At 42.9% G+C, this 24,051-nt stretch overlaps 1 protein-coding gene across 1 annotated transcript; it reads right to left on the reverse strand.

The window, feature by feature from the left end:
- Window positions 1-2,462: 2,462 nt before the first annotated feature.
- LOC110533389 (early growth response protein 1) lies at window positions 2,463-5,771 on the reverse strand. The gene is made up of 2 exons (XM_021617535.2): window positions 5,133-5,771; window positions 2,463-4,802 (listed from the first exon to the last, which is right to left on the reverse strand). Exons 1-2 carry the CDS (start codon window positions 5,341-5,343, stop codon window positions 3,442-3,444), a joined length of 1,572 nt encoding a protein of 523 aa, XP_021473210.2. The 5' UTR covers window positions 5,344-5,771; the 3' UTR covers window positions 2,463-3,441.
- Window positions 5,772-24,051: the final 18,280 nt, after the last annotated feature.

Consider the following 24,051-nt stretch of genomic DNA (forward strand, 5'->3'; position numbering starts at 1 on the left):
ACAGCTATTTGCAAGTCTTACCTATAGATTTTCAAGCCGATTTAAGTCAACATTGAAACTAGGCCACTCAGGAACATTCACTGTCATCCTGGTAAGCAACTCCAGTGTAGATTTGGCCTTGTGTTTTAGATTATTGTCCTGCTGAAAGGTGAATTTGTCTCACCATGTCTGTTGGAAAGCAGACTGAACAACGCTTTCCATAAGGCTTTTGCCTGTGCTTAGATCCATTCCATTTCTTGTCAAAGACTCTTTGCCTTTGACAAGCATACCTATAACATGATGCAGCCACCACCATGCTTGAAAATATGAAGAGGGGTACTCAGTAATTTGTTGTGTTGGATTTGCCCCAAACATAACACTTTGTATTCAGGACAAAATGTTTTGCAGTATTACTTTAGTGCCTTGTTGCAAACAGGATTCATGTTTTTTTAAATATTTTTATTCTGTACAGGCTTCCTTCTTTTCACTCTGTCATTTGTATTGTGGAGTAATTCCCATGTTGTTTATCCATACTAAGATTTTTCCTATCACAGCCATTTAAACTCAGTAATTGTTTTAAAGTCACCATTGGCCTAATGATGAAATCCCTGAGCGGTTTCCTTCCTCTCGGGCAACTGAGTTAGAAAGGACGCCTGTATCTTTGTAGTGACTGAGTATATTGATACACCATCCAAAGTGTAATTAATAACTTCACCATAATCAAAGAGATATTCAATGTCTGATTTTGTGTTCTTTTTTTCTTTTTTTTTATACCTGGGGTGGCAGGTAGCCTAGTGGTTAGAGTGTAGAGGCGGCAGGGTAGCCTAGTGGTTAGAGTGTAGCGGCGGCAGGGTAGCCTAGTGGTTAGAGTGTTGGTCCAGTAACCGAAAGGTTGCTAGATTGAATCCCTGAGCTGACAAGGTACAAATCTGTCGTTCTGCCCCTGAACAAAGCAGTTAAACCACTTTTCCCCAGTAGGCCGTCATTGTAAAATAAGAATTTGTTCTTAACTGACTTTCCTGGTTAAATAATGTAATATACCAATAGGTGCCCTTCTTTGTGAGGTATAGCACAACCACCCTGGTTTTTGTGGTTGAATCATCGTTTGAGAATCTCAACCGAGGAACCTTACAGATAATTGTACGTGTGGTGTGCAGAGATGAGGTAGACGTTCAAAAATCACGTTAAACACTATTGTTTCACACAGAGTTCGTTCGTGCAACTTATGTGACTTGTTAAACTTATTTAGGCTTTCCATAACAAAGGTGTTGAATACTTAATGACTCAAGACATTGCAGCTTTTCACATTTGATACATTTGTAAACATTTCTAAAAAAACATAATTCCACGTTTGACATTATGGGTATCGTGTGTAAGCCAGTGACACAAAATCTAAATTCAGGCTGTATATGGAATAAGTCAAGGTGTATGAAGACTTTATGAAGGCAGTGTAATTGGCTAACAACATCCCACATGGGATCTATGAGCTGACAGTGTGTGTGAGAGTTGACAGAAGCTTGGAAGAGACCTAAAACTGTTGTCTATTTACAACACCGGATGTCCCCCTAATTGCACCCTTTTCCTTATACACTGACTGTAGAAAACATTAGGAACACGTTCCTAATATTGAGTTGAACACCCCCAACGTTTTTACCTCGGAACAGTCTCAATTTGTCAGGTGTCGAAAGTGTTCCCCAGGGATTCTGGCCCATGTTGATTCCAATGCTTCCCACAGTTGTGTCAAGTTGTCTGGATGGCCTTTGGGTGGTTCAACTAAGCAGTGTTGCAGTTCCCAGCAGCGTTGCACCTGGCACCTACTACCGTACTCTGTTCAAAGGCACGGAAATCTGTCTTTCCCCATTCAACATCTGAATGGCACACATACAAAATCCATGTCTCAATTGTCTCAAGGTTTAAAAAAATCCTTCTTTAACCCCGTCTCCTCCCCTTCATCTACACTGATTGAAGTGGATTTAACAAGTGACATCAATAAGGGATCATAGCTTTCACCTGGATTGACCTGGTCAGTCTATGTCATGGAAAGAGCCGGTGTTCTTAATGTTTTGTGCACTGTGTATATCACACTACTTACTTTTGACCAGGGCCCTGGGGAATATGGTGCCATTTGGGATACAGCCAGCGTCAGGGAAGCACACATCACGACAACACTCAGTCGGACTCCTCTCAGATAGCGAGGGAGGAGAAGAAGAAGCACACATCACGACAACACTCAGTCGGACTCCTCTCAGATAGCGAGGGAGGAGAAGAGGGTCGCCACTACGCTGCTTCTGCTCTATAAATTATCTAGTGGTATTGGACATAAAATACCATATTCTGGACTAATGTGCATTTGCTCAGTTTAAATTACATTATTTTCTTTTCAACAAATACTATTAATGTGTGCTTTTGGAGGTTTAATTTGAGTGTACGTCTCTGCTAAAATTAGGCAACTATTGATATAGAACATTTGAATACAAACTCCATTTTATCATAATATATTGATATTTTATTAATATCCCTTTTCTTAAAGGATATCATGTACACCAATATCCTTGGCAGCAAAGCGCATTCAATGTCTTTAGAAACCAAAAACAGTCACTTGGTTTTACAATTACAACTGACCACAAAATAATGAACTGCATGTAAATAACATGCAAAAATCCCATGCCTACTCAGTAGGTAACAACGTTTTGACTGCTGAATATGTACATATTTACGCTTTCAATTATAAAAATATATATATTTTTTTCACTTATATTCTTGTGTAAGCGATGACCTCGGTTCCCTCCAAATCATCCCTTACAATCCGTGACGAATACACTTCCCATTCTAAGGCTACTTCAGATGCAACGCATCCAAATCACAAAACAGAGTTTAGTTTGCTGAGCTTCACCAAAAGGCACAAAAAAATGTTAATAATGAAAAATTATTTTTTTCATGAATCCATGTTGAAAAAAGGAACAGGGAAGAGAGTACCAATGGGTAATATACAAAGCAATAGAAACAAATGTGTCTTACAGTAAACATGCTCGAGTACTTCTCCGATAAAATGTGGTTTCACCATTGTTACTACATACGAGAAAACGTATTCAGAGAAACATGGTGCCAACAAGTTCCCATGATACCATGTAAAGAACAATCATCTACAAAGTCAAAAAAGACACAGATACACTGATACACGGTGCGGTCTGCGTATTTTTGAATTTCAGGCTGTCAGTATCAAAAAGTCCCACCAAAATCCTAATATCCTTTGCTCTCTACATATCAGAAGGCTCGTTGAAGTACTGGGGTTGAGTTGAAGAGAGAAACCGTTCCCTTTCCATCCTCTGTCGCTATAGGATACGTTTCATGATCATTAAGTGCTGTATGAACACAGGGGGAGAAAAAGTGCCTTCGAAAAGGTAACAATGTTTGCTTGTTCTTTTCAAACAGAAATAAATGATAAGTAAAGATATGAAAGTCTTAGTAGATGTCAATGTTCTTTGGAGAGAGGGTGGACTGCAGGTCTGACTGAGGAGTGCCCACAGGGGAGCTGTAAATGTTTGTGGGGGAACCGTACGAGGTGGATACGTGCGTTTGAAATGTACTGGAGGCTGAGGAGTACATGGTGTTGACTGATGGGGAGCCATAGGAGCTGTGCACCGGGGAGGAGTAGCAGGAGGGCACTGGGGAGGGGTATGAGGACGGCACTGGGGAGGGGTATGAGGACGGCACTGGGGAGGGGTATGAGGACGGCACTGGGGAGGGGTATGAGGAGCTGGGAGAGGGGTATGATGTGGAGGGGGAGGAGTACCCTGAGACTGGGGAAGGGATGGCCATGGGGGCGGACCCTGCCTTCTCCACCTTCTTGTCCTTCTGCCTCAAGTGGATCTTGGTGTGCCGTTTTCGTTCATCGCTGCGGGCAAACTTGCGGCCGCAGATGTCGCAGGGGAAGGGCTTCTCGCCCGTGTGCGTGCGGATGTGCGTGGTCAGGTGGTCACTGCGGCTGAAGTTGCGCATGCAGATGCGGCACTGGAAGGGCTTCTGGCCCGTGTGGATGCGGATGTGGCGTGTCAGCTCGTCTGAACGGGAGAATCGGCGGACGCACGTTTCCACGGGGCAGGCGTAGGGCCGCTCGTGAGGCGGAGTCTTGCACTGGCGGTTGGGGTACTTGCGCATGCGGCTGGGCTTCACCAGCTGAGACTGGTAGGAGGAGCCCTTCAGGTCCTGAGAGCCAGGCTTCACCAGCTGAGACTGGTAGGAGCCCTTCAGGTCCTGAGAACCAGTCTGTGTGGCGAAAGCCTTGATGGTGGAGAGGGGCGTGAGGGAGAGCTGCTGCTGGATGCTCTGACACTGGAAAGGCTTCTGGTCAGGGGGCAGCAAGCTGATCTCACCCTGCTGCTGAGGAAATAGATAGTCTGGTATCATGGGCAGAGACATGTTGGGGGAGCATGTCTTGCTGCTGGGGTAGGCGGGTGGTGGGTACTGGACTGAGCTGTTTGAGGGGCTGGGAAAGGACTGGTTGGAGTCAGGGAAGAGGTCAGGGCTGACGCTGCAGTAGGTGGTGCTGGTGTCGCCGATTTGGACGGGCCAGCTCACGGTGTGGGAGGAGGAGCTGACCGGAGCAGCAGATGAGCATGGGGCAGCTGAGGTGGGTGGTTGGGACATGCCCATTAGCCCACTGACCAGGCTGTATAATGGCTCTGGCCACAGGCTGTTGCTGCAACTGGTTGCAGGCTCCAGGGTGAACCTCCCTGTGTAGGAGACGGAAGGCAGGCGAGGGGTTGAGTAGGTCTGCTCCATGAGAGACTTCTCACAGCCGATAGAGATATCATGCAATGTATCTGAAACAACAAACAGCGAGCGTTAAACATAACATTGACATTTTCTACAGATGGCAGACCCCCCCACCCCACATCACGTTACTAGGAGCAAATGCTGACACACTACAAGATCATTTAAATCATCAAAAAAATAAATACCAGTATAGCTCTAAGCGCTATAATAGTAATAATTATTTTGTAAAGCTATTTATTATTTATTAAAACCTCTTAGCTTATTCCTATGTTTTTGCATAGACTGCAGGCTATGTCAGAACTGAAATGCAACCTCATTAATTATGCGCATTGCCATGTATAAAACCATAAAGAGTTAGGAGTTGGAGCAGCCCTTACCTCCAGTCAGATGGTTGTATGAGTCTCCTGGCTCCCCGGTACCAAAGCCTACACCGTCTGGTGCAGAGGCAGTCAGGAAGGGGGTCCCTGTTGAGTGGAGCAACATCATCTCCTCCAGCTTGGGGTAGCTGTCCATGGGAGAGTAGGAGAAGCCCAGTGGGTCTGAGATCTGCAGGGCTGAGGGGAGCATCTCTGTCTTGGCTGCAGCCATGGTGCTGTGCTGCCGGTGCTCTGACTGTATGGAGAAACAGAGGAGGTGGAGACGCAGCTGACGCTGCAGCTTTTTGTCTCAGGTGAGAGGAGATTACCAGCCAGCTGAATATGCTGCTGCTGCTCTTGTTGAGGAGGATGGTCTGAGGAATCCAATGCTGTAAGATCTGCAAGACTTTGCTGCATTCAATTTCGCAAAAGTTCCCAGTCTTCAATAACGATCTTGTGGTTCATTCATTCCCATAACGGTAGGAATTAAAACATTTTTTTCTTCTTCTAGTTATCCCGATTTGTAATAAAGAAATGTGTAGTTGTTGTGTTTTCCCTTTTGATGAACTTTTTCGCTTTTAGTTCACGTGTTTGGTACGAATAATTTCGCTAACGTACTACGGTGCTTCCTGCTCTGTACTGACATGGGCTCTGTTAAACTCCGAGGGCTGTTTCACTAGGCTGAGGATTCCCACCACTTTATAAAGCCTCTTGCCGTGACGTAGATGTCCAAATAAGGACAGGAGGAAGACCATATTTAGACAGAGCAGTTGAGGACACCGAAGGCTTGTCGGAGTAAATGGGGAGAGCTGGAGACTGTTTATCAACATATTCTGCAATATTCATAGATTTCACACGGTGCATATTATAACAAAAATAGTTTAAATCTAGAAATACACGACGGTAGCTGCTGCTTTGCCGTGGTTTTCGGAGTAAATGCACACGTCCTATCTATGCAGCGCACCGCCATTGCCGGAAACCCCAGCCACGACATGCCATATAAGGTCTTGCCTTCACAAGGATCAGTTCCGGTGGGTTTCCACTTCCTTGTCCTTATTAGGATTTTCCCGGGGAGGGGGGGTAATACTAAACTGAGCAGAGCTCGGCAATAAATGTGCGAGACCTGCTCAGATCCAGCAAGTTTTGAGGAAATAACTAATGTCTGCACCCAAAGCAATGCTGATTTTATTTGTTTATTTATTTATTTCAGCTTTATTTAACCAGGTAGGCTAGTTGAGAACAAGTTCTCATTTACAACTGGGACCTGGCCAAGATAAAGCAAAGCAGTGCAACACAAACAACAACACAGAGTTACACATGGAATAAACAAACATACAGTCAATGTCTCGAAATGTTGAGTGGCATTTGATGCACATACATTCCAAGGGGCCATTAAAACTATGCTAGTGAGAATTATTGTAAATAGACTACTTTTAAAAATAAAGAATTGTTGTAATCAAATCAAAGTTTATTTGTCATGTGCACTGAATACAACAGGTCACCTTACAGTGAAATGCTTACTTCCAGGCTCTAACCAATAGTGCAAAAAAATTATTAGGTATACAATAGGTAGGTAAAGAAATAAAACAACAGTAAAAAGACAGGCTATATACAGTAGCGAGGCTATAACAGTAGCGAGGCTACATACAGACACCGGTTAGTCAGGCTGATTGAGGTAGTATGTACATGTAGACATGGTTAAAGTGACTATGCATATATGATGAACAGAGCGTAGCAGTAGCGTAAAAGAGGGGTTGGCGGGTGGTGGGACACAATGCAGACAGCCCGGTTAGCCAATGTGCTGGAGCACTGGTAAAGTGACTATGCATATATGATAAACAGAGAGTAGCAGCAGCGTAATGCAATAGATCACAACACAAAGACATTTCACGCGGCTCGGTGACAGGTCAATGATATGTAATCTAAACTTTAAGAAGTAAAATGTGTCAATTTATTTAAATGGCCGCAGAAACATTTCCTTCCACAAAATGTCAACATATTTTTAGGAAGACTCACTCAATGAAATATGCATTGTGAGATGTACAAGGTGGTGCAAGATGTTTTGCGCAAATCAGGTGGCTTATTCTATTCTTGGGCACTTTGTCCCCAAATCAAATCGTATTACATTAAATTGTTCATGGCAGATTTGTAGGATGCACAAAATATTTAATTATACAGTACAGTATATCACTAAACCTGTGATCGCATAAGCTTTCTTTATGTACGCTATTGGGTGCCAAATCCTACTCTATTGCAGAGGGGTTTTTCTTGTTCAATACACGAGAGTCCCTTACTCGGCACTATCCATTTATTAGATACTATCTACTGTTGCATGGGAGCAGCAATATGCTGATTAGGTGAGAAAGTGGTGCTGGGGATTGCCCCGCGTTTGTAGCTCAAACAGTGGAAGAATTATGAAGAGCTCAATATAACTTTACTGCAATCTTTAGGATAATATGTGAGTAAAATGGTTTTATTTTTAAACACAAGTAACAGTGATCGATCCGATAGAGATCTGTTCTGTTCTGCCTCTGTTTTGTTTTCTATGGCGGTTCTCTGAAGTCAAACCGAGGGCGCAATAAAGCCTTCGACCAGCGATGTCTCAACTGAGCATGCTCCCTATTTCAATCTGTTTATCTGGGTCAGAGGTTTCTGGCAGACTTCCTTGATTTTGTGTTTGCGATGGGAAAATAGGCCAAAACAAAGCGGTCACATCTCTTCTAATGCCATCAAATGTTTTTTGACTGCATGAAAAGAGAAAGAAGTTAGAGTCTGGCAGAAGTCTTCCCATGTAGTCCAGTGGATAGGTGAAATAATCGTGCACTTTATGATAAAAGTATCAAACTTGGTACACTAATAATTGATACCTTAAGGAACATTTTAAAGATTGAGTGCAGTCCTGAAAGCCTTTCAGTCAACCATTTTATTAAAATGTTCACCATTCAGACTTTCTATTAGGATAAATAGAGTAAAATAATTTAAAACAATATCAAAATGACTTTTTAATGTTGTGTACCTGTAACCGATGTAAAATGGCTAGCTAGTTAGCGGTGGTGCGCGCTAATAGCGTTTCAATCGGTGACGTCACTCGCGCTGAGACCTGAAGTAGTTGTTCCCCTTGCTCTGCAAGGGCCGTGGCTTTTGTGGCGCGATGTGTAACGATGCTTCGTGGGTAACTGTTGTCGGTGTGTGTAGAGGGTCCCTGGTTCGAGCCCGGGACGATAGTTAAACTGTTACATACCCACTAAATAAACACCACAGACGATATAGACAGTAATTCTGATTATAAAGTACTCTTAAGACCTTAACTATTAAGGTCATATTGAGATTCTTTTGACCATATTTCAGTGGCTACGCGAACAAACTGTGGACTTTGTGATAGACCCACCAAATGTCACATGGCTAGGGCATGTATAAAGAAGTAGTTTTGGCTGTAATGCCATCACAGATTTTGTCCATTTATCATTGCAATCTGTAGACTTTAAAGAAAACTAATTTCACAGTTTTAAGTGGTTAATAAATGTAAAATACTGAACATTTGGATGAAATTTAGGGACACTTTTTCACCACTTTTATACAAAATATTTTAAAAAATAAATTTATATAGCATACTTATTGTGTTCTCCAGATCCCCTCGTTAGACTAGTAACCGAAAGGTTGCAAGTTCATATCCCCGAGCTGACAAGGTACAAATCTGTTGTTCTGCCCCTGAACAGGCATGCATAGGATCAGAGAGGCCACTGTTCCTAGGCCGTCATTGAAAATAAGAATTTGTTCTTAACTGACTTGCCTAGTTAAATAAAGAATAAAACAATTATTTATGCAGATATGGTTATGTGAATCCTGCCCAATATCGCCCTAGGGATCTGATTGGCTCCGGAGTAGCGGTCTGCCACATAATTTCGTATGAGATTTAATGATGATTGTGCTAAACGGTAATGTTTTTTTTCTCATGATGCGGCATGCGCCATAGGATCGATGTGCTTTGTTGGAAACAATTCAGGTCGTCTGTAGCTTGTTAACATCATCTGCTCTGAAATTCACACACAAAGAGGAGTTACTATCACTCAAGCAGATTTAATTGCATATTCCCATGAAACTGAGTGATATCAATTGGTTTTGGTTGGCCATTCAGATCCAGCTTGGACGTTTCACCCGTAAAACAAGAAGAATTATAATTTTTCAATTGAAAGTGCTTGATGGCATATTTTGAAATTATGTAGGCCTAATTTGGTGTTTGAGGGTATTAAAAATACAAACATGTCTTTGTCAATATGTGTAGGCATATGCAGATACTGCATTTGGATGATGCATTTTATGCATATCAAATGATATTATTCAGTAGGTACAGCGCAAACATTGATTGAGAAATGAAATTCATTATTTTGCTCTCTGGAATCCCCCAAAATAACACTACAGCACTGATAGGTTAAATCTGAAATGATGCTATAGCTAACTAACTTTATTTAGACTTTTCATTACTTGTGAAGGCTGAAAGTTCTCATCATAAAAACATTTTGTTATCATGGGTTACCAGTCTTTCTGCTTGACGTAATGCATTCCTATGGGATTTTGCCTAAAGTGATGTGTACACTTAGAAAAAAATTATCTAAAAGTGTTCTTCGGCTGTCCCCACAGGAGAACCCTTTGAAGAACCCTTTTTGGTTCCAGGTAGAACCCTTTTGGTTCCAGGTAGAACCCTTTTTGAGTTCCATCTAGAACACTTTACAAATACTTCTACCTGGAACCCTTTTTCTAAGAGTGTACAGGGCAGGTTTCCTGTCACATTTCTTAAAATTGACACAAAACAGAATATCATACACTACTGTATATATACAAAAGTATGTGGACATCCCTTCAAATTAGCGCATTCTACTATTTCAGCCACACCCGTTGTTGTATAAAACAGGTGTATAAAATTAAACACACAGCCATGCAATCTCCATAGACAAACATTGGCAGTAGACTGGCCTTACTTAAGAACTCATTTACTTTCAACGTGGCACCATCATATGATGTCACATTTCCAACAAGTCCGTTCGTAAAATTTCTGCCCTGCTAAAGCTGTCCCAGTCAACAGTAAGTGCTGTTATGGTGAAGTGGAAACGTCTAGGCTCAGCCACAAAGTGGTAGACCGCACAAGCGCACAGAGAACGGGACCACCGAGTGCTGAAGCATTTAGTGTGTAAAAATCTTCTGTCCTCAGTTGCATCACCCGCTACCGAGTTCCAAACTGCCTCTGGAAGCACTATAGCCAAAAAATACTTCTTAAGACATGCCATTTTTTTTTAGATTAGTAGCTGGGCTATCATCAAAATGACCTCAATATGAACCCCCATTAATGTTTATTTAGTGGGTAGATAACATTAAAAAGTAATTTTGATTTTGTTTGAAATTATTTTACCCTATTTTCTTCTAAAATAAAATCTGAATGGCAGCCATTTTATTAAAATGGCCACCCTGGTTGACTGACAAGTTTTCCAGACTGCCTCCAATCTTTAAAATGTTCCTTAAAGTATCTAGTAATAATGTACCAAGTTTGATACTTTTATCATGAAGTGCATGATCTTGGATATATTTGGGTATATCTGCTGGACTAATAGGTTAGTGTTTCTGCAGTAGGCTGCTACGTGACTAATCTCGTTCCTAGACACTTCCGCCCAAATGCGCTGTGCACAATAACCCTAACCCAAAGGTTGTTATGTCATCTGTCCTACTTTCTGACTCGGGTCCAGTCCAGGGATTCACTCTCAAGCATTAGTCTATCCGGTCTGTCAGCCATTAGTCTATACAGCCTCTGGAGTTCTAAAATTGATTAAATAGTTTTTTTTACCCCTCATCAATCTACACACAATACCTCATAATGACAAAGCAAAAACAGGTTTTATACATTTTTGCAAATGTATAAAAAAAAAATAAAAAAACGGAAATATAACATTTACATAAATATTCAGACCCTATCCTCAGTACTTTGTTGAAGCACCTTTGGCAGTGATTACAGCCTCAAGTCTTCTTGGGTATGACACTACAAGGTTGGCACACCTGTATTTGGGGAGTTTCTCCCATTCTTCTCTGCAGATCATCTCAGGCTCTGTCAGGTTGGATGGAGAGCGTCGCTGCACAGCTATTTTCAGGTCTCTCCAGAGATGTTCGATCGGGCTCATGTCCGGGCTCTGGCTGGGCCACTCAAGGACATTCAGAGACTTGTCCCGCAGCCACTTCTGTGTTGTCTTGGCTGTGTGCTTAGGGTCGTTGTCCTGATGAAAGGTGAACCTTTGCCCAGTCTGAGGTCCTGAGCACTCTGGAGCAGGTTTTCATCAGGGATCTCTCTGTACTTTGCTCCATTCATCTTTCCCCTTGATCCTGACTAGTCTCCCAGTCCCTGCCGCTGAAAAACATCCCCACAGCATGATGCTGCCACCACCATGCTTCACCGTAGGGATGGTGCCAGGGGTCTTCCAGATGTGACGCTTGGCATTCAGGCCAAAGAGTTCAATCTTGTTTTCATCAGACCAGAGAATATTGTTTCTCATGGTTTGAGAGTCCTTTAGGTGCCTTTTGGCAAACTCAAAGCGGACTGCCATGCGCCTTTTACTGAGGAGTGGCTTCCGTCTGGCCACTCTACCATAAAGGCCTGATAGGTGGAGTGCTGCAGAGATGGTTGTCCTTCTGGAAGGTTCTCCCATCTCCACAGAGGACTTTGGGAGCTTTGTCATATTGACCATTGGGTTCTTGGTCACCTCCCTGATTAAGGCCCTTGTCCCCTGATTGCTCAGTTTGGCCAGGCAGCCAGCTCTAGGAAGTCTTCTTGGTAGTTATTCCATTTAAGAATGATGGAGGCCACTGTTTTGGTACCCTTCCCCAGATCTGTGTCTCGACACAATCCTGTCTTGGAGCTCTTGACAAACAATTCCTTCGACCTCATGACTTGGTTTTTGCTCTGACATGCACTGTCAACTGTGGGACCTTATAGACAGGTGTGTGCCTTTCCAAATCATGTCCAATCATTTGCATTTACAACAGGTGAACTCCAATCAACTTGTAGAAACATCTCAAGGGTGATCAATGGAAAAAGGATGCACCTGAGCTCAAGTCTAATAGTAAAGGGTCTGAATACTTATGTAAATAAGGTATTTCTGTTTTTATTTGTAATACATTTGCAAAAAAAATCTAAAACCCTGTTTTCACTTTGTCATTATGGGGTATTGTGATGTCATTATGGGGTATTGTGATGTCATTATGGGGTATTGTGATGTCATTATGGGGTATTGTGTGTAAATTGATGATCATTTTATTTTATTCATTTTCGAATAGGGCTGTAACGTAACAAAATGTGAAAAAAGTCAAGGGGTCTGAATACTTTCCGAATTCTTTGAATGTGAGTAAATGTACAGCATTTTGGCCATGCAATAGGTTTCTGATAGTTTTCTGAACAGTAATAATCTATTAAGTTCCCTCCAGGACATCTACAGCACTCAGTGTCACAGAAAGGCCAAGAAGATCATCAAGGACTTCAGCCATCCGAGCCATACCCTGTTCAACGTCTAGAAGGTGAAAACATAACCTTTTTTGCACTATTGGTTATAGCCAATCACTCCACCGTTTCCTGGCTGCAAAAATGTGAATAGTTTGCCTAATTTCAGTTTATGTATGGTATAGTATAGTGTATAGAATCATTGTACCATCTAAATATATTTTCCATTACCAAAAATATTGTATTTTCAGCTGTTTGAAGCTGGTGTGCAAAACCAAAAGTAAAAGCCACAATACCAAAATGGGAAGCATAGAAATGGCACACGTACAGTAGAACCGATCTACCACTTATTAGACTTGCTTTCAATGAAAATGACAGATCTATAACACACATTTCTATGTGAATTTGGTTGAGTCGCCCAAAAAGTTACATATTGCAGCTTTAAATACATGTCATTTTGTCCTTGAAACATTTACTTGAAATACAATAGAATTCCATTCATTACTATGGAGTACTGCTCCTACTGGGGAGTACCAATATGGCCGACCGGTGGCTTCAAAGCCTCTCAATGGCCAATACAGAGAATCTGCAAGGGTTTATATACATCATTGGTCAATACACACCATTCACATTCATATATATTTATGTATATTCCGGACTCTGATATGGCTAATTCTGATATGTCTTAATTTCTTGTTATTTTTTGTAACTTTTAGATTATGTGTGCATTGTTATTGTATTGCTAGATATTCCTGCAATGTTGGAGCTAAAAACATAACCATTTCGCTGCACCTAACATCTGTAAAACTGTGTATGCAACCAATAAACTTTGATTTGATATAATGTGAAGTTAAATCATGCAGGCCAGTATTTCAGATAAGAGATGGGAGTAAGGGAAGATGCAAGTTTAAAATACATATAGGGGTGGTACATCATTGCTTAAGACCAGTAAATTGTTGTGGTATTTTCCTCTTTTGGTTTGGGTGGAGGCGGGAAACCCTTCCCTCCCTCTCCTTAGCATCATTGTGTCCCCATGGCAACGGCCCATAAAGTGCAGCAGATAAGAGAGAGAGGAGAGCTTTCCCTCGCTGACAAGACTTCTCCCTGTTGCAGGCTCACTCTCGGCTCTCCATCTTCTGCAGCTCTACGTAAAACACATGAACATCAGTCAGACTAGTCAAGTGTCTAGTGTGTTTGCATTGGCTCATCTACAGGATGTCACCATGTTGGCAGAAACCGTACTATATTAAAAATGCACTGAGGTCGATTCACTGAGCAAGTTTTTTATTTTATTTTTATTTCACCTTTATTTAACCAGGTAGACTAGCTGAGAACAAGGTCTCATTTACAACTGCGACTTGGCCAAGATAAAGCAAAGCAGTGCGACACAAACAACACCACGGAGTTACACATGGAATAAACAAGTGTACAGTCAATAACACAATAGAAAAAATATATATACAGTGTGTACAAATGAGGTAAGATTAGGGAGGTAAGGCAATACATAGGCCGTAGTGGCGAAGTAATTACAATTTAGCAATTAAACACTGGAGTGATAGATGTGCAGAAGATGAATGTGCAAGTAGAAATACTGGAGTGCAAAGGAGCAAAATTTTATATGGGGATGAGGTAGTTGGATGGGCTATTTACAGATGGGCTATGTACAGGTGAAATGATCTGTGAGCTGCTCTGACAGCTGATGCTTAAAGTTAGTGAGGGAGATATGAGTCTCTGGCTTCAGGGATTTTTGCAATTTGTTCCAGTCATTGGCAGCAGAGAACTGGAAGGAAAGGCAGCCAAAGGAGGAAAAGGCTTTGGGGGTTACCAGTGAAATATACTTGCTGTAGCGTGTGCTACGAGTGGGTGCTGCTATGGTGACCAGTGAGCTGAGATAAGGCGGGGCTTTACCTAGCAAAGACTTATAGATGACCTGGAGCCAGTGGGTTTGGCAACAAATATGAAGCGAGGGCCAGCCAACGAGAGCATACAGGTCGCGGTGGTGGCTAGTATATGGGGCTTTGGTGACAGAACGGATGGCACTGTGATAGACTGCATCCAATTTGCTGAGTAGAGAGTTGGAGGCTATTTTGTAAATGACATTGCCGAAGTCAAGGATCGGTAGGATGGTCAGTTTTACAAGGGTATGTTTGGCAGCATTTGTGAAGGATGCTTTGTTGCGAAATAGGAAGCCAATTCTAGATTTACTTTTTGGATTGGAGATGCTTAATGTGAGTCTGGAACAAGAGTTTACAGTCTAACCAGAAACCCAGATATTTGTAGTTGTCCACATATTCTTAGTCAGAACCATCCAGAGTAGTGATGCTGGACGGGTGGGCAGGTGCAGGCAGCAATCGGTTGAAAAGCATGCATTTAATTTTACTTGCATTTAAGAGCAGTTGGAGGCCACTGAAGGAGTGTTTTATGGCATTGAAGCTCATCTGGAGGTTTGTTAACACAGTGTCCAAAGAAGGGCCAGAGGTATACAGAATGGTGTCGTCTGCATAGAGGTGGATCAGAGAATCACCAGCAGCAAGAGCGACATCATTGGTGTATACAGAGAGAAGAGTCGGCCCGAGAATTGAACCCTGTGGCACCCCCATAGACACTGCCAGAGGTCCGGACAACAGGCCCTCCTATTTGACACACTGAACTCTGTCTGAGAAGTAGTTGGTGAACCAGGCGAGGCAGTCATTTGAGAAATCAAGGCCGTTGAGTCTGCCGATAAGAATGTGATGATTGACAGAGTCGAAAGCCTTGTCAGGTCGATGAATGCGACTGCACAGTATTGTCTTTTATCAATGGCGGTTATGATATTGTTTAGGACCTTGAGCGTGGCTGAGGTGCACCCATGACCAGCTCGGAAACCAGATTGCATAGCGGAGAAGGTACGATGGTATTCAAAATGGTCGGTGATCTGTTTGTTAACTTGGCTTTCGAAGACCTTAGACAGAACTCGGCAGGCCTATATAATCACCAAATGGTTACCAAAGTAGGGAGCATTACCAGTCTCCATGGTATCCACGTCATATGATCAGGGTATTTTTCTTAATAGAAATCTATTTTGAACTCATCATAAATAAGCCCTCGTAAATAAGTTCCCTGCACAATGATGATCATTAAGGATAATTGCAAACATGACACATTATTGGTCATTATGGAGCATTTCTAAAAAGAGAATAGACGTGACAAGATACAGTCTAATGGGGCAGCGGGGGGAAGGGGTTCCATCTGAGATAATCTGCATCACATTTCGTCTTAACGTTTTACATTGTACCAGAGTTCACAAAACAGGAAGTGATGATGTTTCCTGCTCTCCGTGTTGTCACAGCGGAATACCAGACCAGAGTCAAATGTATGAGCACAGCCTTTTCCCTTTCGTTCTATCACCCACAACTGAGCTTTCACATTACACATCTCTTGAGTGTTATAGTTCTCAACAGATGTAATCTCCCAATGCTGATCGAGTGATCTTTCTGCCTTGTCTTTTGTAGTCTTTTTGAAATTAATGTAATGACTATTCCAGGAAACAAACAGACACTTATTGGACTAGAAGGAGTGGTTGCTGTGCTGTAGGAGAATCAGATGTATAGACTTCCACTTAATCAATTTGAGCTTTATGTTGATTTTAATTAATTATGGACCAACATGCCCTTGGATGGACAATTGTACCTATTGTGTTCTTTCTTTCTTCATACTGAGTTGTCAATGATTTATCTATTTCTAGGAAAGAACACACAGAGTGAAACCAAAAAGTCAAAATGTAAATTCACATATTATTCACAAAGTTAAGATCAGAAAAGCCTTGTGACAAAGGGAGCCTGATTATCACTCCTGATTATTACTGGTCCTATTCAGAGGATGTCTGACTGAATAAGTGCTATTCACATCAATAAGGAAATAACTCCCCATTGTTTGTCATTAAACAGGCCTAGTAAAGACCATGTGATTTGCTAGAGAGGGACAGCGTACTGGAGCTCTTCCAAGAGGGCCATAATGTAGATGAGCTGCCCGTGCACGGTCCTCAGTGAATCACACAGACCAGGGCTTACTGTATATCAGTAAGTTAGCCATTGGCATGCGGTCAGTCGGGCCTCTCTACTGTACAGCAGTTCCCCTCCAGGCCAGGACTGATTGATGGTCAACATAACACTACTCTGAATCTAGATGTAAAGACTAGTCTACTGCACAGTGCTACTACTTCACATAGTTATTTATTTATTATGAGTCCAGCGTGTTGTCACACTATCTCCTTGATTTCTATTGATATCGTGGGAGTGTCTGCATACTCCCATTCATATTTATCTGTATCCTATTTCAATTGGTGTTATTATTCTTAGCAATGCCCTTGAATCAAAGGACGTCTGTGTTCTGACTTTAGAATGTATTTATTTATTTATTTTATATTTTTACTTTATATCTAGGAACAGTGGGTTACTAGTCCAACGCTCTAACCACTGGGCTAACCTGCCGCCCCCCGAATAGCTATAAGGTTAGTTAATAAGTTGGTGATCGCTCAGCTGTCTGAGTTTTACAGTGCTCATGTGTGTCAGGCCCAGTTGAGAGCCCGGTGGATCGTTCCACATCGGAGGAAGGCTAATGAGCCCACAGAATTGGTGAGAAAGGCTAATGAGCCCACAGAAGTGGTGAGGAATGCTCATGAGCCCACAGAAGTGGTGAGGAAGGCTAATGAGCCCACAGAGGTGGTGAGAAAGGCTAATGAGCCCACAGAAGTGGTGAGGAAGGCTAAGGAGCCCACAGCAGTGGTGAGGAAGGCTAAGGAGCCCACAGCAGTGGTGAGGAAAGCTAAGGAGCCCACAGAAGTGGTGAGGAATGCTAATGAGCCCACAGAAGGGGTGAGGCAGTCAACAACAGTTCCCAGCTACAATTGGCTGTTTTCACAGACCCCCATTCAGACGTAGAAGGATATAACTCTTTCTATTTTCAGCCTCTCCATTCTTCCCTTTTCCTTTTAATAGGCTTTACTACTGAGGGCCAGCTCTGTATCGGTCACTGGGTCTATATATATATATATATATATATATATATATATATATTTTTTTTTTTTTAGTTATAACAGGCTTTACTACTGAGGGCCAGCTCTGCGTCGGTCACTGGGTCTATATATATTCACTGCTCAAAAAAATAAAGGGAACACTAAAATAACACATGCTAGATCTGAATGAATGAAATATTCTTAATATTCTTATTAAATACTTTTTTCTTTACATAGTTGAATGTGCTGACAACAAAATCAATCACACAAAAATTATCAATGGAAATCAAATTTATCAACCCATGGAGGTCTGGATTTGGAGTCACACTCAAAATTAAAGTGGAAAACCACACTACAGGCTGATCCAACTTTGATGTAATGTCCTTAAAACAAGTCAAAATGAGGCTCAATGAGGTGGTGGATGGTCTCCTGAGGGATCTCCTCCCAGACCTGGACTAAAGCATCCACCAACTACTGGACAGTCTGTGGTGCAGCGTGGCGTTGGTGGATGGAGCGAGACATGATGTCCCATATGTGCTCAATTGGATTCAGATCTGGGGAACGGGCGGGCCAGTCCATAGCATCAATGCCTCCCTCTTGCAGGAACTGCTGACACACTCCAGCCACATGAGGTCTAGCATTGTCTTGCACTAGGAGGAACCCAGGGCCAATCGCACCAGCGTATGGTCTCACAAGGGGTCTTAGGATCTCATCTCGGTACCTAATGGCAGTCAGGCTACCTCTGGCGAGCACATGGAGGGCTGTGCGGCCCCCCCAAAGAAATGCCACCCCACACCATGAATGACCCACCGCCAAACCGGTCATGCTGGAGGATGTTGCAGGCAGCAGAACGTTCTCCACGGTGTCTCCAGACTCTCACGTCTGTCACATGCTCAGTGTGAACCTGCTTTCATCTGTGAAGAGCACAGGGCGCCAGTGGCATATTTACCAATCTTGGTGTTCTCTGGCAAATGCCAAACGTCCTGCACGGTGTCACGGTGTAAGCACAACCACCACCTGTGGACGTCGGGCCCTCATACCACCCTCATGGAGTCTGTTTCTGACCGTTTGAACAGACACATGCACATTTGTGGCCTGCTGGAGGTCATTTTGCAGGGCTCTGGCAGTGCTCCTCCTGCTCCTCCTTGCACAAAGGCGGAGGTAGCGGTCCTGCTGCTGGGTTGTTGCCCTCCTACGGCCTCCTCCACGTCTCCTGATGTACTGGCCTGTCTCCTGGTAGCACCTCCATGCTCTGGACACTACGCTATAAGACACAGCAAACCTTCTTGCCACAGCTTGCATTGATGTGCCATCCTGGATGAGCTGCACTACCTGAGCCACTTGTGTGGGTTGTAGAGTCCGTCTCATGCTACCACACCGCCAGCATTCAAAAGTGACCAAAACATCAGCCAGGAAGCATAGGAACTGAGAAGTGGTCTGTGGTCACCACCTGCAGAGCCACTCCTTTATTGGGGGTGTCTTGCTAATTGCCTATAATTTCCACCTGTTGTCTATTCCATTTGCACAACAGGTGAAATTTATTGTCAATCAGTGTTGCTTCCTAAGTGGACAGTTTGATTTCACAGAAGTGTGATTGACTTGGAGTTACATTGTGTTGTTTAAGTGTTCCCTTTATTTTTTTGAGCAGTGTATATGTCAGTTATAATAGGAACTCAGAGATAAAAGAAAAGGAGGCTGGGAGAATGAAAGAATACAATGTGCGTGCGTGTGTGTGTGTGTGTGCTCATTCTAGGTAGCATTTGGTCCAGTAATTCCTGGCATGCAGACCGCACATCTTGCCCAGCTCCTAGACTTGTCTGTCTAGTCTGAAAGTTGTTCTATTCCTCAACCCCCCCCCCCCCCCCCCCCCCCAACACTTCACATGACACAAAGAATTCACATCATAGCTGAGAAATAAAGGCTGTATTCCTTTTTTTGGTGTGTTTTCTTACAGCAGAAAATACTTTAGTTGTTTGTAATATGGCCGTAGTTCACATTTTTTAAGATCTAGACAGATGTTATCAGAATAGGCGAAGTGGAAATGCAGGCATGGGTGTGTGTGTGTGTGTGTGTGTGTGTGTGTGTGTGCGTGCGTGCGTGCGTGCGTGTATGCTATGCATGACTGCAGGGCCTCTACTATCCTATGTCACAGTATACAGAAACACATACCAAAGGGCAACCAAGTACATGATCAAAGCAGTTCTGTAAATATATCTCAAAGAGCGTTGAATAATAGATACTGTATTTTGAGACCCTGTCATCCTGTTATTGGTGTGGTTGGCTGACACATTTAGCCCCCTGTGGTTTTCTGAAGAGTGTGGAAACTGTGACAGGGACTCTTCTGCTGCGATACTTCCTGTGTGTACCGTGCACTGCATGGGGAAAAACACAAGGGAAGTGACACGGCTCAGGGCAAAACAAGTTGTGGTTTAACTTGAACGATTCCTCATATAACGACAGGAATAGACCAACTGTAAATATTGTGTTTCTGTATACAGTAACCACAGGAGGCTGCTGAGGGGAGGACGGCTCATAAAAAATGTCTGGAACGGAGCAAATGGAATGGCATCAAACACCTGGAAACAATGGAAACCATGGAAACAATGTGTTTGATGTATTTGATTCCATTCCACTTTTTCTGCTCCAGTCATTAACCAATTAAGGTGCCACCAACCTCCTGTGACAGTAACATGCACACAGCATCTGTGTGTGTGTGTGTGTGGGTGTGTGTGTGTGTGTGTGTGTGTGTGTGTGTGTGTGTGTGTGTGTGTGTGTGTGTGTGTGTGTGTGTGTGTGTGTGTGTGTGCGTGTGTGTGTGTGTGTGTGTGTGTGTGCCTGCGTGCATGCGTGCGTGTGTGTGTGTGTGTGTGTGTGTGCCTGCCTGCGTGCGTGCGTGCGTGCGTGCGTGTGTGTGTGTGTGTGTGTGTGCGTGCGTTGCGTGTGAGTTTGGACTAAATGGCATTGCCATGTGTGGCCTATAGTTATGATTCCTCCTTCCTCACTCTGAACAACCTCGCACCCCATGTGTGTTTTCAAGATCAATCGCAGTTTCACACTGAGATAAAAGTCTTAAATCCTTAGATAATGTGGCCTACATATCGTTGACATTAAGATGTTGTTTACAGGATGCCATGGTTCTGTGTGATCAGGGAGAAGTGGGCGGTGCTTGACTACTTGTCTTATTTGACCCCGCCCACAAAGCATAAAAACAGAAAGCTCTAGAATACTGACACAGAGAGAACTTTCCAAATTCAATGAGATGAGATGCAAATTACAGTGCATACAGTACATACTGCATCTGTATTTAGAGTGTCACATGGTTTATTAGGAAATCAATGAGGGTTGTGGTAGTCTGATTGTCAACCTGTATGTAATATGTAGAAACTATCAGTGAGTTTAGACATAGCAACACAGTAACTGTAGCCGTTGTTTGGCCAAGAACAACAGTGCTCGTCTCTGAATTGTATAACAGTGAACAGTGTTTACCCTGTGGTGCCCACTCTCATTGTTTTCGTGAGAAGAAACAGTTCAGTCTGAAATGACATTGACTTTCCCTCGCCAACAGCCAACTCTATTAATCCTGTGCTACAGTACAGATTTAATCATCTGCCTGCACTGGAACATGTGTGGGGCTGAGGTGTGACGCTGACACATACTGGTTCCCCAGCTGCCCACTCAAACCAGGCCTGAAGTGTACAGTTAGGCCTGACCCCGACCACAGCACCCCTCTCCTGAAACTCTGGCTTGTAAGTCCCACACATTTCCACAAGTCAGATCAGATCTTTAGCGGTGTCTTAACAGTAAGTGTGGCTTGTCGTAATGTAACCTTAATTCTAATGTGGGTTAATAATTGCTGGGAGTGGAGTAGATAGACAATGATCTCACACGATGTGAGATAGCCTTGCCGGTCTTGGCCTTTTCCCATGAAGTGGATCACCTACTTACTGTATGTTAAAAAAAAACGATCTCTGAGCTAAACGTCAATGACACCCTCAGTATTTTCTATCGTGTTGTTTTTCGTGTCTTGGAAAGAAGTCGATATGATGACTGTCTTTTATTTAACCCTTGTATATGTGTTTAAATTGTATTGTACTTCACGTGTTCACCACATCTCTGAAAGCAGCTAATGCACAGATGTAGCAAGTCTACTGGGTTGTGCAACATTACCGAATCCCACATGGAAACCATTGATTTACTGAGCGTAACATCATTAAAGCTTTAAATGAAACCAGTGACACAGTCATTTTTTTTTTTTTTTTGAGGGATTCAGAATTTCTGCAGATTAATTTATATATACACTGAGTGTGTAAAACATTATGAACACCTGCTCTTTCCGTGACATAGACTATCCAGGTGAAGCTATGATACTTGTTGATGTCACTGGTTAAATCCACTTCTTTAAGTGTTGATGAAGGGGGGGGGAGACAGGTTAAAGAAGGATTTTTAAGACTTGAGACAGTTGAGACATGGATTGTGTGTGTGTGTGCCATTCAGAGGGTGAATGGGCAAGACAAAAGACTGAAGTGCATTTGACGGGGTACGGTAGTAGGTGCCAGGTGCACCGGTTCGTGTCAGAGAACTGAACTACTCAATAATAGGAAGGTGTTCTTAATGTTTGGGTTAATGTCAGTGTTTATTACCTGGGTGGTTCGAGCTCTGAATACTGATTGGCTGAAAGCCATGTTATATCAGGCAGTATACCACGGGTATGACAAAACATGTATTGTTACTTGTTCTAATTACGTTGGTAACCAGTTTATAATAGCGTTAAGGCACCTTGGGGGTTTGTGGTATATGGCCAATATACCACACCCCCTGGTGCCTTATTGCTTAAATATACTACATACAGTATGTTTTATTGTCACATACCCCGGATAGGTGCAGTACTGCGCCCCTGGAGCCAATCAGAAGTAGAGCGTGATGCAAAATAATGAGAGAAATCTGGAGAAATTAATTATTAAAAAAATGGGGGGAAAAAATGACTAAAACCTTTGACCTTTTATTCCACTATCAATGTTCCGTGACTCACCAGTGTCACCAATTATCTGGATTTCCTCTTTTCAATAATAATGAAGATTCAGAGTGGCTAAATATCACTTTGAAGGAGTTTGTTCAAAAGGATGTAACATGTCCAGGGATGGTGTTGTAGAGACATGTAACATGTCCAGGGATGGTGTTGTATAGACATGTAACATGTCCAGGGATGGTGTTGTAGAGACATGTAACATGTCCAGGGATGGTGTTGTCCTTACATGTAACATGTCCAGGGATGGTGTTGTCCTTACATGTAACATGTCCAGGGATGGTGTTGTAGAGACATGTAACATGTCCAGGGATGGTGTTGTATAGACATGTAACATGTCCAGGGATGGTGTTGTCCTTACATGTAACATGTCCAGGGATGGTGTTGTCCTTACATGTAACATGTCCAGGGATGGTGTTGTACAGACATGTAACATGTCCAGGGATGGTGTTGTAGAGACATGTAACATGTCCAGGGATGGTGTTGTAGAGACATGTAACATGTCCAGGGATGGTGTTGTATAGACATGTAACATGTCCAGGGATGGTGTTGTATAGACATGTAACATGTCCAGGGATGGTGTTGTATAGACATGTAACATGTCCAGGGATGGTGTTGTCCTTACATGTAACATGTCCAGGGATGGTGTTGTATAGACATGTAACATGTCCAGGGATGGTGTTGTATAGACATGTAACATGTCCAGGGATGGTGTTGTAGAGACATGTAACATGTCCAGGGATGGTGTTGTATAGACATGTAACATGTAACATGTCCAGGGATGGTGTTGTATAGACATGTAACATGTCCAGGGATGGTGTTGTATAGACATGTAACATGTCCAGGGATGGTGTTGTAGAGACATGTAACATGTCCAGGGATGGTGTTGTATAGACATGTAACATGTCCAGGGATGGTGTTGTCCTTACATGTAACATGTCCAGGGATGGTGTTGTAGAGACATGTAACATGTCCAGGGATGGTGTTGTAGAGACATGTAACATGTCCAGGGATGGTGTTGTAGAGACATGTAACATGTCCAGGGATGGTGTTGTATAGACATGTAACATGTCCAGGGATGGTGTTGTCCTTACATGTAACATGTCCAGGGATGGTGTTGTAGAGACATGTAACATGTCCAGGGATGGTGTTGTAGAGACATGTAACATGTCCAGGGATGGTGTTGTATAGACATGTAACATGTCCAGGGATGGTGTTGTATAGACATGTAACATGTCCAGGGATGGTGTTGTATAGACATGTAACATGTCCAGGGATGGTGTTGTCCTTACATGTAACATGTCCAGGGATGGTGTTGTATAGACATGTAACATATCCAGGGATGGTGTTGTATAGACATGTAACATGTCCAGGGATGGTGTTGTAGAGACATGTAACATGTCCAGGGATGGTGTTGTATAGACATGTAACATGTAACATGTCCAGGGAT

This window comes from Oncorhynchus mykiss, chromosome 10 (genome assembly GCF_013265735.2).
Source record: "Oncorhynchus mykiss isolate Arlee chromosome 10, USDA_OmykA_1.1, whole genome shotgun sequence".
Lineage (NCBI taxonomy): Eukaryota > Metazoa > Chordata > Actinopteri > Salmoniformes > Salmonidae > Oncorhynchus > Oncorhynchus mykiss.